We start from the raw sequence: 22850 nt of genomic DNA, 5'->3' as shown, positions 1-22850 counted from the left end.
AATCTAACAGTTAATCTAACAAGTCTTTGCTTGTAGCCTCAAAGTAGTAGTGTCTATCTTGTTTGTAGTAACAATTGTTCTAGTAGACATGTGGGACACTGTCAGTTGTATTCAATATTTATGATATATTATTTAGTATGCCTTTATATTTGTAGTGCCATGGTTTTTTTACAACCATGGAGCAGAAATAGCATGAGCACCAGGCTAAACATATGAAAGTCTTGAGAAGTAATCTGTATGAATGAACAACACAAAGATAGTCTCAGATTACATGATCAGTTATCCCAGGTTAAATGCTAGTGATGATTTTTGTCAAATCTTGAAATTCCAATTCCTTCTATTTACTGCATGCTCTGAGAATGCCCGAGCCAGAACGTTTCTAATCCTCAATGAGAATGGTTTATTCTTTGCTGTTCATTTCCAGCAAGCTGAAAGGCACATGAAGTGGCTGATCGATCCACTGCCTGTCAATGTGAGGGTGATTGTTTCTGTCAATGTGGAGACCTGCCCACAGGCTTGGAGGTAGGTTCCATAACACTCTCAACCACATTACAGCCATCCCTCAATTTATGATCTTGACCTGTATGCTGAAAACTGTTTGTTAGATTAAAATCTGAAAATTTAACATACATGTAATTGCCATAGAATCATGGACAGACAGTATATGGTAAAATGCCCTATGCCGACAGTGCATGCACACTTAGCCCAGCGTAATCAAGTCTAAACAGTGGGGAAAAAATTATAAGAAGTGCTGCACATCTTCCCAGAAACTAAACCTCAGCATGTGTTCCTCTACGTATTACTGCAAAAATTTGTAAACTGGGGATTTGTAAATTGGGGGTGACTTGTATAAGCAAAAACATTTCTACCTATCATTTGCATAGATTAAGCAGGTAAATTCATACAAACGTTTATTTAGCATGACTTACTGTGTGTTCTAGAGCAGAATGAACTAATACAAATTTGTAATTTAGAGGGGTGGTCCACCATGTACTGTAAGGAATATAGGATTATGATTTTTTTCATCACAATTCAAATAACTCTCTTCTATTCTATTCAATGATTTTATGGCTCGTTACACCCCAGATTAATTCATTCACAAAGTAGAAATGGAATTTTAACTTTAAATTGTGTTAACCAAATTATTGCTTATGTGCTTGAAAGATTGTGGAATACTAAGTGACAATTGGTTCTTACTGGTGATTTCAATATTAATTTGGAGGTATTTTCTTCCCATGGCTTTAATGTTTAAAGACGTTTTAGCTTATCATGAAGTGTAATGTAGTCTGAATGTATTTTATGCAAGCAATCATCAATTTGTTTAGATTCTAGATTTGCTAAATGTGCTAGTTTAATCTTATTTTGTTCCCTGCACAGATTGTGGCCAACACTCCATCTTGATCCTCTTAATGCTGGGGATGTGAAGGCTGTTATTTACACAGAGTGTCAAAGTGCTGAAATCAAACTTACCAAAGAACAGGTTAGTAAGTGCTCACATTGTCTTCTTTTGATTTGACTATTGGATAATGATCACCTTATGTTAGCAACACTAGCAGGCTATAATGACCAGGTATTTTCACAAGATGAATGGGCATCCAGTATTATTGCATTTGTAGTGTCAATGAGAAGTCAGGATGTTGATAGTTTTGACAGTAATCAGGTGGATTATGAACCAGTCACTTTTTGAAAGCTGTGGATGTTGTTTGAAATGATCTTCATACCCTATCAAATGCAGTGTCTAAAGATTTTTGTAATTAAATGACTTATGGAACGTGTTGTAGCGAACTCTCTCATGGGTGCAGAAATAGCAGTTCTTGTTACCAAATGTACCATTACAGATACAGTACATTTACTTGCTCTGGAGAAATAGTGAAGATTTTATTATTGATGGTTAAAGAGGTGGTTCACATCGGAGTCTCAGTTCAGTTTTTTGGTGATTTGGACAGGAGAAGAAACTGGAAAGACATTGTCGCTCTGCCACAACATGCAATGCCTTGTACGTCACCCTGCTGGCTAGATTGGTAACCAGGTAAGTGAAACTATTTTATTTAAATAAATTGCTTTATCATTGATTTCTACATCTTGATTGTGACTATAGCTACCTCTGTGAAGTTTAATATATCCATTATGGGACAGAAAATAAGTTTTCTATGCTTATTTTGACCAGGTGATGCAACTTTGAACTAACTGTAAGACAAGTAAGTAGTTGCGTCAGCATGTATAGGCTGCAAAGGAACAAATAAAGGTTTATTCCATGCTGAAAACAGAAAAAAAGAAACAGTGTTTCTTTTTGAAACATTTGAAAAAGAAACATTTCAGCTGTGGAGCGTTCTTCAGCTTTACCCAAAGAAGGCTCCACAGCTGAAATGCTTCTTTTCTTTTCAGCATGGAATAAACCTTTATTTGTTCCTTAATTGCCAGACAGTTATCTTTGCTGATAACACAAACACAGATCAAAATTATCTCATGCTACAGCCCCTTGCCGGGCACTGCCCCCCTTCCTGTTTTCAACCAAAGGACCCACACGCATGAGTTAGACAGCTGTGGCAGCAGTAAGCAACACAGAGCACTAAGAATGTATGGAGTGAGAAGCGGCACTTGAGGCCTCTATTGATCCCCCTCTGGCACCAGGGATCAAGCAGTAGACATTTCCATGCCAACGATGTAACACAGGACAAGGAGGCTTCATATGAGGCATCAATATTAATGAGCCTATTAGGGAAGAGGACGAAAGCGGTCTTCAAAATTGGAGATTTCCCAAATGTGTTGATAGGTTCCCAGTGCTCTTTGGACAATTAGTACACAAGTGATGAAGCGCTAGTTTGATATGGTAGCATTGAAGAGAAATAAAGAAAAATAGGTTAATCATTTAATGTTTACTGTATGTTTTTCGAAAGCTGAATGCTAATGATCCTATATGTTGGCATAGGAAGTGTTTTCAAGTATGAAACCTGCTAAGAGTTAGTATGACTCTTAATAGAAGGCACATAGACACATATAGAGGAAGATTTCCCCTTTGTTATGCCCGTGAATCCCCCAGGGATGACAATAGTGTCCTTTACAGAACAGAGACGGATGTAACAACAGGAAAAAGGAGCCAGGCAGCATAAATTGAAATTGTAGGAAAATTGAAAAGGCCACTTTCACTAAAAGTACTGGAATGTGTGCAGAGAATCATGAATTGCCTGTAAGGAGTTTATGATTATGGAAAATAGGAGAGTATAAATGCAATGAAATAACTTTGTGAATCTTTCTACTGCATGCCAAATCATAATTCACCATGTAATTGTGGGGCCAAAATGCATTCTGCAATGCCTAAGGGAAACGGCAATAAATTATCTCTTGAAAGCTAAGATCAGGCTTCCTTTCAAAATTACGAGAACATCAAGACTAAAGATTAAATCAGTCTGTGAATACAAAGCAAAGAGAGTCAAACAGTCCCCAGTGGAAAATTTTAAATATGGCCGCATTCCATTCCATATGAATTTAGAAAATCTACTGTGCACTCCATCTCCTCCCTAATGGGAAGAAAGAGGAACTATAGAACTAAAAAATTCAAGCAAGACAGTATAGAAGTTTTTATTTGGAGATATGAGACTGGAGAGACCTGGGTTCAAGTAAGAACCAAAATTACAAATGTAATTTCAAGTCTGTTTACAAGTAATTAATTTTGTTTATTTAAAAGATGTGTAATGAAGAATAAAATTCAATACCAAGATATTTGAAGTGTTTGACCTGTGGCACAATCGGGTACTGTCCAAAATAATGGACCTCTGACAATAATGCTGATGTGGACCAATTACATTTTATACCTTGAAAGAGCACCACAATCATCAGAAATAGTAGATGAGGCAGTGAAGAGGGATTGTGTTCTGCTTATAACTGTAGATCTTCAGTAAGGAGAAATGGTGACGGTTTTATTGAATATGGTTATCATAAAAATGGAAAGAAGCAGAGGTCAAAATAGTAGACTAATGAACAAGGTAAAGAACAATGTTGAAAGTAGGCAGCCCAGGATCATACCCCTTGAAACAAGCAAACCGGGATGACCATTTTTTCGTGTTAACACCCTTTCGGCATTAACATATTGTATGTGTAATGTGGAGAATCTGGGGATTGTCCTTGGATTTAGAACTCCCTGGAATGAAGCTAGCAAATCAGAAACAGAAAAGCTTGGGATCCTTTTTTGAATAATATTGATACAATAGCGTGCTGGGGTGCTCTCTGTGTGGATTTTGCATGTTCTCCCCATGTTTGCCTGGGTCTCCCCCTGGTTTCCCTCCACTGTCCAAAGATGCTGGTAGGCACTTCTTCACTGTGACCCTATATTGGATAAAGTGGTTCAGAAATGGATGGAGGTCATGGCAGTGCTGACATCCTTCCGGAATGAACCTTTCTAAATGTCAGAGAGGGAACTACTGTATATGGGGCTCGAAAATGAGATAAAATTCAACAAGGCTCCATTAATGACACCACCATTGCAGCTGTCTGTTCAAGAGGAAGACTAGGTAAACAAAGAGGTTGGGGAAGAATGAGGCTTCCCAAATAATATTTTTGTGTATATTAAATAAAAGCATTTTAATATTTTTGCTGAAACTATAGTTTTAATATAGTATTTTCTCCTGTACAGGAGACCAGTAATTGTTTTTTTATAATTGTGGTAAATGTAATTTGATGTTTTTTATCTCCATTATAAAAAATGCTGTGTTTCATTTCTCAGCATTTCTTACTATAAAAAGAATATGTGACCTTGACCTGTTTTTCTCCTATGTTGTCAGAATCCCAACAGTGTGGAGTATGGATGCTGCCCTTGAACAGTGCTTTCAGTGCCAGGACACAGTGTCCCTTTACAGGCTGGGGCTGAGAGTGGTACAGAATACACTGTGCACAGAGAGAGAGAAGCACATCATGAGAGAGGTTTGCTGCTCCAATTGACTCTTAATGTTATCCAAGGAGTCATGGATGAGTTTTGGTTGTATTTTATTTTAGAGTAACCATGTATTACTGCATTATACATTATGTTTATGACTAGGACTGAAGAGATTATAGACAACCCTACCTCGGTACTTATTACATGTTATCACTAGTAAATGACTAGTACTTTTCCTACGTGTTTCACTAATAAAGCAAGGTAAAGGAAGATGCTCTTTTCAAACTTTTCTTTTTACTTGAAAGCAAATATAGCTCCAATCTAATCTAGCTTCTAAGGAGGTTTAAAATTTCAATGTTCATTTGTAGAGCTTTCATAATTTCTATTACTTTTTAATGAGCGTGGCAAATTACAGTATAAAGATTAAGTTGGCAAGATAATTTTATATTGATTTCTAAAAGCTGTAATGAAGTAATGAAAGATATCATTTCTTTGTGCTCAGATGGTGTGTCTAGTCTCTATGAGTCACAATGGAGTGAGTGAGTCTGAGGTGCTGGATATGTTTCCTGACCTGACCTTCCCAGTGTCCGCCTGTCTTCTGCACAAGCTGCAGAACCTGTGCTTTGTGACCTTTGGCTGTGGACTGATCAAGTTTCAGCATTTTCAGGTGGGATTAAGTCCTATGTGTGGTTGTAAGGTTACATTCCATAAAAGTTGTCACTGGTGGGTAATTCAAAAGTTTTTTCTGAAAAACTTTAAAACCGTACCTAGTGTTTCTTATGACCCCAAAAGGTGTTTGTTTTAATACACTAGTAATTAATCATACCAAGTACTAGGAAAGATACTAAAACAAACGTCATGACCTCTTCTGCACACATTATGTCATCTGTGCATATCCATGTAAAGTATTGTGGACGTGGTTATAATGTCTTGTATAAATGCAGCAACATTTATATAAAGTATTACCAAAATTTCTGTTTCTCCATAGAACTGAATGGAGTGCTGACATGCTTTTTTTGGCGAAACCGTTTTTGCAGTTGTTTGTGGTTTACTGTAGGATGCTCATAGATGTGAATAAAATTGTGGATTCCTATTTCAGGATTGCTTTTCGCCAAACAGGTGATGACATTGTGAGGGTTTTAAAAGGATCATTGCAACCTGTGAGATGCAGGTTTAAATTATGTTTCGGCATTATGAAACCAGCCACGTCAGTCTGTGCTGTGGAACCCAAGACGGCTGTAGTTTTCATTTTGTCAGGCAGGCATTATGGTTGGGGAAGGAACAGTGTTTTGCTATATGTTAGTTGCATTGTTACAAGAATACTATCTGCCATGCTTTGTAGTTCATTGGCCAAACAGCCCTTGAGCAGAAGAAATTTGTTAGAAGCCTAGCCGTTGATGGCTTGTGGTGGCTGATGGGAAGTCAGTACTTTGTATCAGTATCAGTAGCAGATGGAATGTGCTAAATCTTCAGTTCAATTGGTTTAGTCATCCCTAAGACTGAGTTTGAGATGCAAGAACAAAATGGTGATCATGCAGCCATCTTGGTACAATTGGAAAGTGCATGAGACATTAATGGTATGCTCAGTGAAAAAATACTTAACATGTTTGGAAATAATTGACTGTACAATTTTAAAACAGTGGGAGTTACTGTAATGGTCCATCTATCAATGATGTACAAAAAAGATGGTGGCCAAGAGGCTGTCTTGCTTTATGCAGCATCATAATTTTCATCCTTTTGGTGCTAGAACTATACCTGTAAATTTTGGAGTAAACTGCCAGGTTATAAGCAGTAACAATACTGTATGTGTGATGGTCATGTTTCTCAAAATGGTTTATGACTCATTTAAGGTGCCAGAATTCTCTTAGAAGGTTTTTGGATATCTTAGCAATTTTTAAGTTTTAAATTCAATTAATCCAGTGATTCATAAATAGATGAGTTTGAAAGTGTTTTAAAAACTATATATACAGGCCAGTACATAATTTGGTTCACACAGGACCCAAATTATTGCCACAAATTCAATCCCAGTGCAAGTAAGGATGCTTAGTACAATGTTTCCTGGTCTCCAAACATGAACAGTTTCAATAGTGGGAAGAAATCATAACTTCTAATATCTGAAAGCCAAACAATACTGTAGATACATGTCTTTAATGCTACAGAACTTTAAAGTATAGCAGTGGTACCAATTGGTAATTTGTCAACAATTCCAATTTAGGAAATATGACAATTTCTATATAGAAATTCTGAATAAATATATTCTCAATTTCTATATTAGTCCCTCCTGTCTCATCGTGGTATCCTTGTGAAGATGGTGGTGTAGCTTTATATATTGAGGGTTATATGCATTTCCTTTCAGCCACAAAAACCTTTGGAGTTGGTCAGAGCTGCAGCTGAGGGTTATGAGAATTTCAGCGTAAAGTGCTTCCCAATCTTATGTGCCAGCGATCTACGGATATCTTCAGTCGTTTACATCCTAGAACAAGATCGTGTATTACATAAAATGATATCACCCTCTAAATCTGGGCTGTGTGACAGGAATTTAAATTGATGTTTTTTTTTTATCCTAGGCTTGGGAGGCAGTGAGACTTGAGTACATGAACGGAAAGCTTAATTCTTCTATACACAGAGAGAAACTCATCCAGTACTTCAGCCAACAGCTCAGGTGTGTAAGGAGCTATATGATAAAAATGAATAAATCACATTCGTTGTTCTGTATCTTTTCAGTCTTAGAGCATATCATCATCCTAAGTTATCACTCATTACTCAGAAACAGTGAGACACAGCTAGTTTGTTATCTAATCGTCTTTTGAAAGTGAGTTTTTGATAGTAAAGGAAACCTTTCCTTCTCGGGCAAGCCACAGTTCTCTTCTGGTTTTCTGTGAGGGGGATGCGATACTTTTCATGGGTTCTAACTTATGTGAAATCAGTATTGTGTGGGTTCACTTTTCATTGAATGAGGAATTATGGGTTTGTGTCTGTTGGTATCTCACTTCCACCATTTCTGATTTTGTAGCCAGGACAGAGTGACGTGGAGGGTCGCGGACGAGTTGCCATGGTTGTTTCTGCAGCAGGAAGAGAAACCAAAGCTACACAGTAGTCTGCTTAACCTGTTCATCTCCCAGAATCTTTATAAAAGGTTAAGAGAGCGCATTACTTTCATTAGTTTCTTTATTCATTATAAAAACATGTAACACATTTATGTCTGAGTGTTTTCATGTGTGGCAAATAGGCTTTCAGGCTGTGCCTAGAAACCCCCTTGAATTTCCCACTTTTAAAACTGCCTGGGAACTTCATAGTGGACAGGTTTAGTTTGACATAAAAACATAAGAATGGTTACAAATAAGAAGAGGCCATTTGTCCCCTCTATACCTTATGGTAGTAGTTAATTGATCCAAGGATCTCATCCTGATGGTTTCTTGAAAGAAACTCGGATTTTGACTTCAACACCATGGCTGGGTAGCTTGTTGTTTTGGGGTAAAATCGTGTCAACTGCTTTTGATTTTAAATGCACCTCCATGTAGTTTCCCACTAGTCTTAGTTTCACTGTTTAGTCTTAACAATTATTCAGATTTGACTTTGTGTTTTGAGGATTTTGCATACATGTACTTGTATCAGGTCCTCTCAAAGTTTTTATGTTCAAGACTCTGAAGGTTCAGCCTGTCACTGTAAGACGTTCCCTTAAGCCCCAGATGTATCTGGTTGCTCTTATCTAGATGGATTTCAGAGCCACAATAAAATTATATAACATTATGAGCAGCATTATACACAATATTTTAGACAGGGCCTTACTAGTGTTTTATACAGTTTTAACATAATGTCCCTTGATTTATATTGTACACTTTCTGCCTACCATCTTTGGATCCTTCACCTACCAAGACAGGGGCCTGACATGAAACCCCTATCAGCATCTTATGAATCACCTTGCTGACCGAATTGAAGTCAGTCAGCTTAGCATCAGATTAGTCGCCACATTAATTTTTGCCCCCACAATTGTTTGTAGAAAAATGTGTGAAACAGTCCCTTGTATTATGATTCATTCATCTGTTTATTTATATATTTTTTGTTTTGCTTGTGCTCTGTGTAGGGGTCATTTTTCACAGTTGCTGGCCTATTGGCAGTATGTAGGGAAGGACAAAAACTCCATGGCCAGCGAGTATTTTGACTCACTGAAGCAATACGAGAAGAGCTGTGAGAGCGAGGATAGCAGGACCCAACTGGCCAACCTTTACGAAACCCTAGGACGATTCCTGAAGGATCTGGGTCTTCTCAGTCAGGTACCAGCACTTCGTCTGTATCTGAATCTTGGAGACACAGTGCACATCTTGTTTTAAGCGCATTGAGTGCTGTTGTGAAATCTATAGCTTCAAGCTCAGCTGAAAAAAATGTAAAAGACCCTAAGATGAAAAACGTATTCTTCTGCAAAGTATACATTTACCTCTGAATTTCTTTTAAAAATATACTTTGTTTCATCAAGCTTTTGACAGACATAACACTAAAAAATCTAAAAAATAAAAAGGTTGGCTAAATGTTTTTTAACAGCCTTTTAGACACGTTTCCAAGAAAGTATAATTCAGTTTATGACAAAAGTTTATTTTGTGGATTAAATGTGGATTAAAGTTAAAAACAACTTTAAATGTTCCTTTCTCTCAGTCAGATTAGTTGGGATTTGTCTAGGGTAAGCATATATTATTCTGTGTTCACTAGCAGAGTTTGAGGCAGAATGGAATTTGAAAACAACCTGTAACATGTAAATACAACATTATGCCTTTTCTGAGATAAAAATCAAGGCTTATTGCACAAGTGCAACCTATGAAGTTATCCTACATTTGCCTGCATGTGTTGAATTGGTACTAATGTATCATCTCTTTTCATGATTTAAGATTCCATGACCTTGTAGTTTTTCAGATTTTAAATCTCCACTTTGATTACAAATGTACCATTGTGCTTATTATCTAAGAGCTACAGTGTATCTACATTATTGACATACAGTAATATGGATATTGCATGCCTGAAGTCCATCTCAGTTAAGGCACACATTGCTATCATAAAACACCTAAAACTGAGTTTCAGACTGAGAAAGAGCAAAGAACATCATACTGGAACACTTTCAAGTAGCTTTGAAAGAAGTGCAAATAGCAATTAGAACTGATAAGTACCTTTAAGTACAGTGGAACTATCTGTGTTTCTAAGGTTGTGCTAATGAGACCTTTGTTTTAAGAAATAAGACTCCACAGCTAAATGAGTCCCAAAATAATTAAACTATTTGGGTTCCATTTTCAGATTTATTTATTTTTCTGTTAAAACACTTGAAGCTGTCAGCACATTTTTATCTTCTGTTGTTTTAGTTCATATTAGATATCTGTAGAAGTCTGCAACATTCTCCATGGCAGTGTGATGACACTTATTCTAGTTTCCACTTTTGTTATTTTTGTGAAACTCAAGACTTTTATATAATAATATGCTTGTTCTTGCCTTTTGTAAATAAATCAACATGGGATTTTGACACATAAGCAGAAAACAGTTAAGATTCTGTCTACCCAAAATATTATATCTTCTATATGTGAAAAAGCCACCTTATGGGTTTAATTGCAGTTATTTATTTCTTATTAAACTGTACTACTGTGGGATATTCAGTATGTGTATTTTTTGTAAAATCACTGTAGTTATTTATTAATATAATTTGTCCCTTTCAATTTGTAGAGAACATTTTATGCTTTCACCATAGTAATAAACTAAATAAAACCCACTGCATATGGTTATGGACAGCAGTGGCTTATTTAGTATTATATCATATACAGTAGGTTTAGGGACAGAACATATTGTGTTAAACCAATAAGCAATAAGCAAACTGGTAAAGTAGGAATTGGTATTAGTAGTAAATAGTAGTAGCAGTAAAGTTATACAAGGTTCTTTTGAATGATTGTATAAAATTGCTAATAACTTATGTTTTCATCACATCTTAAATTGGGGCTATATATTTTTAATATTGATTCAGCAAACTCTGGAGGAATGCTACGTTAAAATGGGCATACCAAACATTATCAACTGCTTTTTGCAGTCATTAATAATTTCTATCAAAGTTGTTCTTCTAAACACGGTAGGGCTGAATATTAAATGATTGTTCCCTCTTTTATTTTGACACTCTTAACTCTGCTGTGTAAAAAATGAAGTCTTAAATGTTTTTTTTTTCCATGTTCAGATTTTCATGAACTCTCTCTGGACTTTATCGTTATACAGGCTGTGGCTCCCTTACAGCGCTCACTGGAGATACGAGAGACAGCACTGGACCCTGACCACCCCAGCGTGGCTCAGTCTTTACACCAGTTGGCTGGGGTCTATGTGCAGTGGAAGAAGTTTGGCAATGCCGAGCAACTGTACAAACAGGCCCTGGAGATCAGTGAAAATGCCTATGGGTCAGATCACCCCAGAGTGGCTCGTGAATTGGACTCTCTCACAATACTGTACCAGAAACAAAACAAGTATGGTAATCTAGTTTTGACCTGCAGTAGTCATATTCAAGTAAATTTGACCGAAAGATAAGAGAAGACCACATGTTGGTGTTGCTCTGATTTGTATAAATAGTTGTGTAACAATATGGTCTTTTCTAATGGATAAATACAAATAATAGAGAAATGGATAACCAGATCTGTTCTGGTACGAATTAGAGTGAATACAAGTAAGATTAATAGCATTTTAACCCAATTTGAAGTGCATGTAACTTATTACTTGTTTCTAAGGTTAAGTAAATGCAAAAACATGAGTAAATTATAACAAACAAAAGCAGCTGTTATATGTGAATATAATGCATAACATGGAAATGAGGGTTCTTCCATAGATACAAGTTAACTTCACCAAATATGAATGAAATAGAAAAAAACCGCAGCAAGTACTTACTGATGCAGTATTTTAATAATTGCAGCAATTAAAAAGGCAATCACTTATTTTTTAATTTATTCTATACATATTACTGGTCTGGGCTGCAGCCATATCACCCTGCAGCTCTCAACTGGCTACCCACTGAAGCTCAGCAGGGTTGAGCCTGGTCAGTACCTGGATGTGAGACCTCCTGGGAAAAACTAAGGTTGCTGCTGGAAGAGGTGTTAGTGGGGCCAGCGGGGGGCGCCCACCCTGCAGTCTGTGTGGGTCCTAATGCCCTGGTATAGTGGCGGGGACACTCTACTGTAGTGGTACTGTCTTTCGGATGAGACGTTACACCGAGGTCCTGACTCTCAATGGTCATTAAAGATTTCTCGATAAGAGTAGGTAGTTATCCAGGTGTCCGGGCCAAATTTCCCCCCTCGGCCTTTACCGTGGCCTCCAAATTGTCCCCATGTATGACTGGCTAGCACTTTCCCTGCAATGGACTGGCGCCCCGTCCAGGGTGTACCCTGCCTTGTGCTCGTTGCTTCCTGTGACACCGTATGGTATAAAGTGGTTTTGCAAATGACATGACATATTACTGGACTGAATATCGTCTTAGCCAGTGCAGTGTGCTGTAGCTATGTCATTCCTTTCCAGTTTTAGTGTTGCCCACAGAGACACCGCGCTGCGATAGATGGGACCTGTTTCTTGAGTGGACTGGGGAAGATGATATTTCAGCAGTAGTCTGTTGTGCCTTTCCAGATTTGAACAAGCTGAAAAACTGAGGAAGAGGTCTTTAAAGATAAGACAGAAGACTGCTCGTCAAAGAGGGAACATGGTAAGGAGTGAAAGGAATGCTTATTATAGTTACCCTAGAAAGGTGATGTTTTGAGTAGTTGTGCATGAAGACAGTATTGATTCTTGTTCTTCTGCAAGCTTACAAATGACATCAGCAAGTCTACGGACTCTTCTGTAATTATAATATTGTTGAAAGGGTTTGCAATAATCCTTTAATCCTTTTCCACCTACCAATAAAATATTTGATCCATACAGTAAGTTTGCAAGTCTGCCTCTCCTCTCCTTCATGAATAATGCAGTATATCCCTGAAAATGATTCACAACAAAATACATAATATGTATGTTAATACTGCTTTTAATACTGCCTAGGTAACTAAGGTGGTAGTTAAATGAGGCCTCTTACCTGTGTCCTGGACTCGGTTTGTACTCATCTCCTTAAAGCTAGCTTCTGTGCTCTTTTTCTATTTGTCACTAACTACTATACAGCCTACTACTGTTCATAATGGCTTAAAACCATCTGCTGCCACTTTTATGTTAAAAAACAATAACTGTCCTATTTATAATTTCTCTCAAAATGTTTGGAATGGGTGGTGGCAGCTCAATTACAATCTCATCTTGCATCCAGTGAACTCTTTGAACCTTTTCAGTCGGGGTATGCACAGTGAAACGGATCCACGATAGCACCTGTTAAGGGAGCTAATGATTTGCTGTTGGTTTCTGACTTAGGCTTACTTAATATTCCTCTTCTTCTGAATTGTGCTGCTTTTGGTACCTGCTGGGATGCATGTAAAATCTGGGGATCACTGGTTCTGCCCTTAATTGCTCTCGCTTCTATTTGGCGACCAGGAGCCAGCTGTGAAATCTTGACTGTTTTAAATCTGGTGATCTGGGAATTTGTTTTATCCAGGACATTTTTTTTCACTATAACATTATCCAGCATGCTCCTGATGAATAGAAGTCATACATAATATCCTTAATTCTGTGCTTCATGCTGACAGAGGTATTCCGTGACACAATTGCAGAAATACTTATTAATTTATTTCTAAATCTTTCTTGAATTGTGCTTTCAAAATAGGGTTAAAAGTGAGGAGAGGAAAGTTGGCTGGTCAGAGGAATCTGCCTCAGTGTCCTCATTTTACCTTGTATGTGGTTGTGACAGACAATAATCCATTCCGTTTTGAGTGTTGTAATAATAATAATAAACTTTATTTTATATAGCGCCTTTAATGGTGGCTCTCAAGTTTTCCAAGTCGAATATCCGGTGACCTCTGCTTCAGTGCATACTAAGGCAAGGGATTTGGTTTGGTCCTTGCTTCCCTGACAGCCATGTGGACATGCAATAATACTATCATTGCCACCATGGTCACACGGGTGTTCAGCAATCGTTGCAGAACCTTGCCCAAGCATTATAGCACTGTATGTGCACGTCTTTTCTTCTCTCTCCTAAGAGGAGAATTTTATTTTCTTTTATGATATCGAAAGCAGCTTTTCAAAGAGAATAATTATCACTGACAGACCCAATCGTTAATTTTCTATCCCCGATTAAGAGGTATTGACCAAGTCAGCGATTACTGCTGGTTCATATGACCAAAGTCTGGACAGGAACCCTGTTACAAGTCAGCATAACAAAATTAATTGGTGGCTCTAAATAAACTAAAAGTATAAGGGATTGTACTGTACATATTACTTTTGGGGGGATGGGGTAGCTATTCAATTTTTAGATTTTTGCAGTAAAACGTGTGCAAAGTAGTATGTTGGAAAATGAGCATGACTCTCGTCCTCCGCAGTATGGGTTCACCCTCCTGCAGCGCCGGGCCCTTCAGCTGGAGGAGCTGACTCTGGGCAGCGACACCGCGGACAACGCCAGAACCCTTAATGAGCTGGGCGTGCTCTACTACTTGCAGAACAACCTAGAGTGAGTTGTTTATATCTTTATACCTTTCATGGAAATGATCAGATTGTTTCTTCTTGTGTTCTTCGTCAACACACTTCATTGACCAATAGTAATAATTCATATTAATTGTTTACACTTATATAGCACTTTTCTGGACACTTCACTCAAAGCTCTTTATAGGTAATGGGGACTCTCCTCCACCACCACCAATGTGCAGCATCCACCTGGGTGATGCAACAGCATCCATAGTGCGCCAGAACGCTCACCATACACGAGCTATTAGTGGGGAGGAGAACAGAGTAATGAAGCCACTTCATAGATGGGGATTATTAGGAAGCCATGCTTGTTAAGGGTCAAGGGGAAATTTGACCAGGACCCCAGGGATATACCCCTACTCTTTTCAATAAACGGCCTGGGATTTTTAATGACCACAGAGAGTCAGGACCTCGGTCTCATCTGAAGGATGGCGCCTTTTTACAGTATAGTGTCCCTGTCACTATACTGGAGAATTAGGACCCACACAGACCACAGACCGCCTCCTGCTGGCCCCACTAACACCTCTTCCAGCAGCAACCTTAGTTTTTCCCAGGAGGTCTCCCATCCAGGTACTGACCAGGCTCACACCTGCTGTGCTTCAGTAGGTCGTGAGTTGCAGGGTGATACGGCTGCTGGCTAATGTCATCTGTTGTGTCATCTTATGTGTCATGGCGTTTTACTAGGATGTGATGGATCATGGTTCATGGTTTCAAGTGTTATTGGGGGTCATTTTGGAATGAATGGGTCCGGTATAAGCAGGACAAGTTGCTTTTGAACCAGAGGGTCACTGATACGTTGGGGAAGTGTGGATGCAAAGTAGTAGCACAGTAAAATTCAATAACTCAATACTCCATAATAAGGTCACAATGGCATTTTAGGAATAACTGAAACATGGCTAAAGGAAGATGATAGGGATGCATATAAAATAAAATTCATATTTTATCTGTAAAACAGGCAAGGAGGTGGTGGGGTCAGGAGGCATAAAATAATCTCTGAGTTAGAGAACTGAAGCAAGACAGTATAGGCAGGATTCCAGTCTAGGATAGAAGAGGGAAGAATATGCCTCTTTAAAAAACAATTGTCAAATGCTTCCCTAGGTATAAGGTGAGTTCCCAGACATACAGTAAATAGTATTTCCTTCCTATCATTTCTACAAGTATGCCTACGTTTCCCCTTTAAAATAGTTGAAAATGAAAAGAAATGTTCAATATCTCCAAAAAAAAAATATAGTTCTAAAAACTTTGAATCTTGAATTCTATAATAATGCACGTTCAGGTCAACGATATGTACTTCTGCATTAATTCAATTCGTGTGAAATATCTGCTTAAATGCCTGAGTGGTCTGACTTATATTGGACAAGCATGGAGGCACCTGAAAGTACAGGACATAATAGCAACTTGAAAAAATAATGGAGTGGATTTTAACTAGATATTATAAAGCAATTAATCATGGCTTCGACTCGGGTTAAAAGTTTGCATAAATTCAAACAACGTTCTACTCTTCTAAGTCAGTCATTAACATTTTAATATTTATTTTGAAAACAAAGGAACCTCACAGACACGTTTTTAGATCTTAGTCCATATTTTAAACATGCTATTGCAATATAGTATAATAAATCTTAAATAACATTCTGTGTTATCTGAGGGAACAGATGTTACTCCATAAACACTTATTTTTATTACTTTGGACAGTACTGCAATAAGATTTAACATTTTAATGAATTATTAATATTTTATCAAATTATTTATAAAAAATATAAATAATACATTTGTTGCCATCATAAGCAATGTGTTATCATGATGTTATGTTTAAAAAACACTAAGACGCTGTACTTTTAAACGTTCAGATAAAATACAGTTGCAGTTTTCATTCACCCCTGTTCAGACCTAACGTTTCAAAAATTATTCCTAATAGATTATTCATTATTGAACTATATTTGTTATTTTACATTTTTTTTCTAAAACTATTATTAATATTTTCTCTAGACTATAGTACTGTATGTGCAGCTACAATACATGTTGTTATAGCACCATATTTCACTGTACGTCACAATTAGTACATTACAACCATTGTAGCCTGGCCCGGAAATGCAAATTAAAGGCTTAAGTTTTCTAGGAGGTCTCTTGTGAATGCTTGCGTCACTCTGTCCACTGTGTAGTTATTTTTACTCTTATATCTGTTTCTATGCTTAGTGTTGATATTTCCTGTTCAGTGATAACAGGTATCTGTTGCAGTATATACTGTAAATTATCAGTTTGTATTCCTGGTGTTATGTCATAATGTGTTATTATGGATTCATGAAATTGGAAAAAAATAGTTGCTTAGATAGTTGTCTTTTTTCTCTGTTTGTTGTGCACATCTATTGGTCTGCTGGTGCTGGTATGCTATATTCCCTGCTCCTACTTGGTTTAACTCCTCTGCTTGTCACTGTTGTTGTCTGAGTGCTGTGTGAGTGAAGGGAATGGTTGCCCTGCCCCTGTCTGCTCAAAGCCTGGGGAAGGAAGGATATGGCAGTGTTGGGACCTGCAGGTTTGACCTGGACTTTGGTTTGTGTGTTGTAAATGGAGCCAGTCAGAAACTTTGCTTGTTGCAATCAAAGTGCTCACATAAGAAAGGTTTCAAGAAGGTTACAAGAAAGGAGTTCTTTCGGCCCATCTAGCTAATTTGCTAGTTTGTAGCTAATTTATACAAGGAGTTTATCCAACTGTTTCTTGAAAGAAGCCAGGGTATTGACTTCAACGCGTGGCTTTGGGTAAAAGAGTTGCATGTACCTAAATTATCGTGTTTATCAAATTAAATTTAAAAAAAAAATTAATCACATGCTACAGTATTCTTTTTGCTGAGACTTGTCAAACTGCTGTATAAATTCATTATAACTCTAGAATGTGTATCATACAGACTATTCCTAAAATGCTTTAAAAACAGCCCATTGGACTTTTTGTCAGGGTTGGTGCAGCAACAGTATATCTGGAGCTACTGTAAGTGCCTTCATCAGCAGTGTAAGAGAATGTTTTCACAATCAGTGATACACAATCATAAAATATTAATGATTAGAATGATCAATATGATTGATTACTACTCCAGAGTTCACTGATGAATCTGTATATGTGATTTAAAATACTAAAATAATTACAAATAGGTTGGTCATGGTTTAGTCTGTCCAGATCTGTCCCACCAATGCTTGTCCCCCAACTAGAACTGCACCCGAAGTCCTTTCTTCGCCTTGTGGGAGGTGAGCCCACACAATGGCTCTGTCACCATTTCGGGCTGAGTTGACCAGCGGATTGACACAGAATCTGCAGTAATGCAGACACTGTTCTGAACTGTGGTGGTGAAACGGGAGCTCAATTTTCAGACTAAGCTCATTTTTCCAGTTGATCTATGTCAATATCCTTACCTACGGTTACGAGCTTTAGGTAGTGACTGTAAGAATGGGATCGCGGGTACAACCGTCGGAAATGAGGTTTCTCTCCAGGGCTGCTGGGCTTAGTCTCTGTGAATGCTTTACTTTCTGAAGTATTTACAGGATAATCAGTAGTTGCCAAGAAAAACAAGGGGCGTCTTTTTTAAGGTTTCAGAGAGCATCACATTCATTTAATGAAGTCTGATAAGACTTTTGTACTCCATTGTCTGTTATTCTGTACTTATCCTTCAATTGGGCGAAGATAGGGAGCTTGGCAGCCAATGAGGAGCAGAGTCATTACTCCTCTAGATCGGGAGGAGCCAGTTGAGATGGATTGGGCATTTGCTGATGATGCTCCCTGGGCGGCTCCTGCTGGAGATGCACTGAGCATGACCCACTGGGAAGAGACCCCAGGGCAGATCCAGGACACACAGGAGGGGTTATATCTCTCGTCTGGCCTGGGAATGCATTGGAGGCGCTGGAGGCTGTTGGTGGGGAAAGGAAAGTCTGGTCTGATCTGCTCAGGCTGCAGTTGGCTGTGAGTGGTTAGAAAACGAAATGAGGTTGGACTTGTTTTATCAGGAGTGCTGTAAACACCAGGAGACATTGTATAACTGTTTCTTTTTCTGTAAATCTAGGGTGGCCAAAGCTTTCCTTTCCCGATCCCTAGAGATGAGGCAGCGTGTGTTGGGGCCAGACCACCCAGACTGCGCTCAGTCCCTCAACAATCTAGCGGCACTGCACTGCGAGAGGAAGGAGTACGAGAGGGCAGAGGAGCTGTATGAGAGAGCACTGGAGATCAGGAAAAGAGCCTTGTCGCCAGACCACCCCTCACTGGCGTACACCGTCAAACACCTTGCTATGCTCTACAAGAGGAGGGTAAATTTCAATCTCTCAAAAAAAACAAAAACAACAGCCACTGGCTTTAACTCCTTTAGTTCCGGCTGGTGCTAATCAGATGGAAAAAAAAAAAAACTTCTAGCCCTATAGGAACGTACTTTATAGGGCGAAGACTGTATAAGTAAATAATCGGAGAATCATATTGTGCTTTTTTATACCGTATAGCATCTGCAAGAGTACAAAAATAATAAAAATAATAAAAAAAAATATAACCATTAGATTCATAAAAAATACACACACAAGTCTTTCCACTTAATTAAATAACTTAACTTTTTCATTTTTTATGTATTTTATGTCTTTTTTTTGTTTAGTTGAGGGTACTCAGAGAAATTATTTATTGTTGATCTTGCTTTGTTTGCAATTGCCTAATCAGGAAATAATTAATCCCAATTAATAGTGTGGCATTACACGGGGGCAGGGGCGTGTTCAGTGTGGAGGCGGAGCCCTTGATGAAGGGCGACACCTTGCCTTTGTAACCACAGCTGTACGGGCTGATCAAGGGCGAGCCACAGCTCTGAGGGCTCTTTAAAGACACACTGAGCACCTTCCCGGAAGGGGAGAAACTTCCTCCGGCAGCCCCGGAGGGGATTGTGCATGAGCGTAAGGCCGCCTTTTTGCCCGTCCCATCATGCATCTCTACCGGGGCCGGCTGACCTTTTTCACACGTTTTTTATTTTGTTTTGGCTTTGCGCTCCCTGCTCTTCTAGACTGGACCCCGTTAGATAGCGTAAGTCTAGTCTGGTTCCCACCGCCGAGTGGGTTCTTTTTCCCCGTTAGAAGTCCAGCGGCACATTTTTCTGTTTTTCCTTTTTGTTTTGTTTTCCCCCCTTTTGTGTGTTTTCTTTTCGATTTTCTCTAAACTTACACCGGTGCCTCCACCCCCTCAAATAGGGTGTCGACTTTTACTAGTGCTCGCCGCGGTTCCTCCCACTCCCAGATTGCTCATATAGTAATAAAAGGCAGAAAGTTATTCCAACATACAACAGTATCTCTTATTTGGTCACATTCAGTCTTGAAGCAGGGCACTAGATGGCTTAGGCCCAGTGTGGCACCAATGATGAAACCGACTGGCTTCCTAATGACCAGCATTGCAATCTTTTAAAAAAATAATACTTCTTTACTTTCTAAACTCTTCATAGTATAATCCTTAGGTGGTAAAAAAAATAAGGCACACCTTTCTTAAAGTCTCAGGAAGCATTACTTTCCTTTCGTTAAGCTTGGTAAGGCCTTTGTACTCCATTGTGTGTTGTTCCACACTTTTCCTTCAATTCTTAATTTCTGAACATTTTAGAAAATTCTTCTCTCCAAGTGCAGATTGAAGAACATTTTAAATTTTTGTGGCTTTATTAGGATGAAACAGTTTTAGTTTAACTAAAATTCTTGTTTTCTATGTTCTGTGGAGCTGCCCTGATTTTGAATAATAAAATGTTTTTATTACATACTGTATATGTTCTATGAAAATGTATATGAAAAGAAATATTCAGTACTCATCATGCAGTCATACATCATATAGAATACAGAAATACAACTTCTTTATGTTGACATTATTGACAGTATAGCAATGCGATGAGAGGTACCTCATAACATTTACACAAGTGTTCTTATCATGTATGCTGTCATTTAGTATAGGCTCATTTTCTGTATACCAATGTGTTCTATAAATTACATTGGCTTTCAAGTTAAAATCTTTTGTTTTTTGTTGTACAGGGAAAATTAGAGAAGGCTGTTCCACTGTATGAATTGGCTGTTGAGATTCGGGAGAAGTCTTTTGGGCCAAAACACCCTAGTATAGCGACTGCCTTGGTAAACCTGGCTGTGTTATACTGCCAGCTGGTGAGTGGGTTTCTAGATTACATTTTCCAAAATGCTTGTTAACATTCACATCTATCCAGAAAAACTTATGTTTATGGGACAGCAGGGTGGCGCAATAGTTAGCGTTTCTCCCTCACAGTGCAGGCTGCCCTGGGTTCAGTTCCTGGGGTGCTATCTGTGTTTTGCATGGGTTTCCTCTAGGGGCACCACTTTGCTCCCGGTAGGTTACTTGGCTTCAGGGAAAACAGACACTGTTGTGAGTGTGTGGGTGTTTGTGTCTGTGTGTATGTGACTGGTGTCCTGATCAGGGAGTATCCTACCTTGAGATAAACTCCAGGCTTCTTTAATCGTGAATTGGATTAGCAGCTATAGAAAGTGATGTGTATAATGTGATTTATGTTTGTTGTGAAATCTTTATTAATGCCATTTTATGTGGCAATATACCATTAAATCCCATGAGTAAATATTACTATTAAGAACAGCATTTGTGCAATCTCTCTTGTATGAACCATTCCTGTAAAACACCTTTTCTTTTTAAGGTAATCTACAATAGGAACTCAATTAAAACAGTAAAAAGGGGATTCCACGTGGCTCAATCAAAAGAGGAGGTTATTTAGGGTTTTAGGTTATATTATGATTAGAACATTTCTAATCAATGTCTTAAAATAAATAATCCAAAATGAAAAAAAAAGTCGCTAAAGTGTATTAAGCCTTTTATTACTGAACACCCACAATGTTTTGTGAGTGTAATATTATGGAAAATAAATTCTGAAGCTGGGGTCTGTATTCATTTTCCTGGAGATCCGTAATCCCTGCAGGTAACTTTAGCTCGCTGAAGAAAACAACGGTATTATTGCTACTTGTCTTTATCAGGATTTATTTTTCTAGTACAAATGCAGGCAGTTTTTTCTGTAGAATGTGGAAATTGCTGGTAATTTGATTTATTATTTGAACCTAAAGGCAACAGCCCCTTTTCCTGTGCTTTAATGACCTTTTCAGAAGCAGCACATGGAAGCACTGCCTCTCTATGAGCGAGCTTTGAAGATCTATGAGGACAGCCTGGGTCGGTCTCACCCGCGGGTGGGTGAGACTCTCAAGAACCTGGCTGTGCTGAGGTGAGTGGGATTGGAAGGGCTTTACTCCTTCATGTTCTTAATCCTCAACCCTGCAGAATCTCTTACAGAATTCTGAATGTCATTCCGGAACTCTCCGTCAAAACCTTTTGTTGATGGCAATATTTAAAAGAAGAGATGTATGTTTTTTTTTTGATGCACTGCAACAGTAGCACAGTCATTCAGAATGTACACACCTGTAAAAGATAAGATGAACTTGTATGTTTAATAACTGACACAGTTTGTCAGTAAAAATAAACAGAAGGGTTATATTAGCACATTGGAGTTTATTGGAGACGTATGGGAGTGCAAATGTCATAATTCAAAATGAACTTGACACAAAATTAGTTGACAACCAAAAAGGATAACTAAATATTTCCTATACTTTAAAAAATTCCAAGATGGGATAGAATGATAAATTTAAACATGGTAGTCCTTACACTTCATTTTTATGAAACTAGCACTAAATGCATTTGTTTTATTTAAATGTACTTCAGGTGGGTCATACATTCCTTACATTAATATGTACTGTATAAATAAATACAATGCTAAACTTATATAAATTATTGAAATATTAGGCACAACCATTACACTATCCAATAATACTATTTATAGTGCCTTTAAGTGTTTATTTTACAGTGACATACCTAAAGTACCTTTAAATACAATGCAAAACAAAAGTCATTGTGTCCCAATTTAGCAAAACAGGGTTTTAGAGATGTTTATGTATAGGTCATGCAGTATTTATTTTTTGTGAAAAGACACAACCCTGTCAAACCCATTTGACATTCTCAAACAGGCACACTGTGAGTGCAGAGAGGTAGAACACTGTATGTAGTGCTGTGTATTTCCGTAATATCACCAAAGGCTATGTAATGAGCTATGTAACCCAGACAATGCAAGAATTGAATCCCAACCAAACTAGCCTCATAGGCTGGATGAATGAGTTTGTATGAGGTGTATATTTCACACCCCTGGTCTAAGCAGTACTACACATTATATCACTTGTGGCTTTTGTTTTCTCTGTTGTAAATCAATTTGCCACCTATTAATCATGAATAAAATTAGGAAATTACCAGTTGGCCATTTTTGCAATTTTCCAGATTGATATACTGTTACGTGCACATAAAAGCCATGAGATGCAATGGGATGCTAAAATCATAC

At 38.1% G+C, this 22850-nt stretch overlaps 2 protein-coding genes across 5 annotated transcripts in view; one reads left to right on the top strand and one right to left on the bottom strand.

Annotated features, from left to right (window-relative positions):
• LOC148657391 (uncharacterized) overlaps nt 1–22850 on the bottom strand; it is a 311965-nt gene that overhangs the window by 158319 nt on the left and 130796 nt on the right. The gene's annotated exons all lie outside the window — the stretch shown is intronic.
• The window catches only part of nphp3 (nephronophthisis 3), a 48115-nt gene that overhangs the window by 21758 nt on the left and 3507 nt on the right, over nt 1–22850 (top strand). For all 4 annotated transcript variants that reach the window (XM_088643624.1, XM_088643623.1, XM_088643625.1 and 1 more), the window contains 14 exons: nt 425–522; nt 1378–1480; nt 1947–2029; nt 4779–4917; nt 5373–5537; nt 7438–7532; nt 7884–8006; nt 8955–9144; nt 11108–11349; nt 12494–12569; nt 14317–14444; nt 18501–18741; nt 20470–20595; nt 21574–21689. In XM_088643624.1, coding sequence (XP_088499750.1) covers nt 425–522; nt 1378–1480; nt 1947–2029; nt 4779–4917; nt 5373–5537; nt 7438–7532; nt 7884–8006; nt 8955–9144; nt 11108–11349; nt 12494–12569; nt 14317–14444; nt 18501–18741; nt 20470–20595; nt 21574–21689 — 1925 coding nt within the window. The remainder of the gene's footprint in view (nt 1–424; nt 523–1377; nt 1481–1946; nt 2030–4778; nt 4918–5372; nt 5538–7437; nt 7533–7883; nt 8007–8954; nt 9145–11107; nt 11350–12493; nt 12570–14316; nt 14445–18500; nt 18742–20469; nt 20596–21573; nt 21690–22850) is intronic.

Source organism: Lepisosteus platostomus, chromosome 8 (assembly GCF_059453375.1).
Source record: "Lepisosteus platostomus isolate fLepPlt1 chromosome 8, fLepPlt1.hap1, whole genome shotgun sequence".
Classification (NCBI taxonomy): Eukaryota; Metazoa; Chordata; class Actinopteri; order Semionotiformes; family Lepisosteidae; genus Lepisosteus; species Lepisosteus platostomus.
This window is presented reverse-complemented; position numbering and strand designations above follow the sequence as displayed.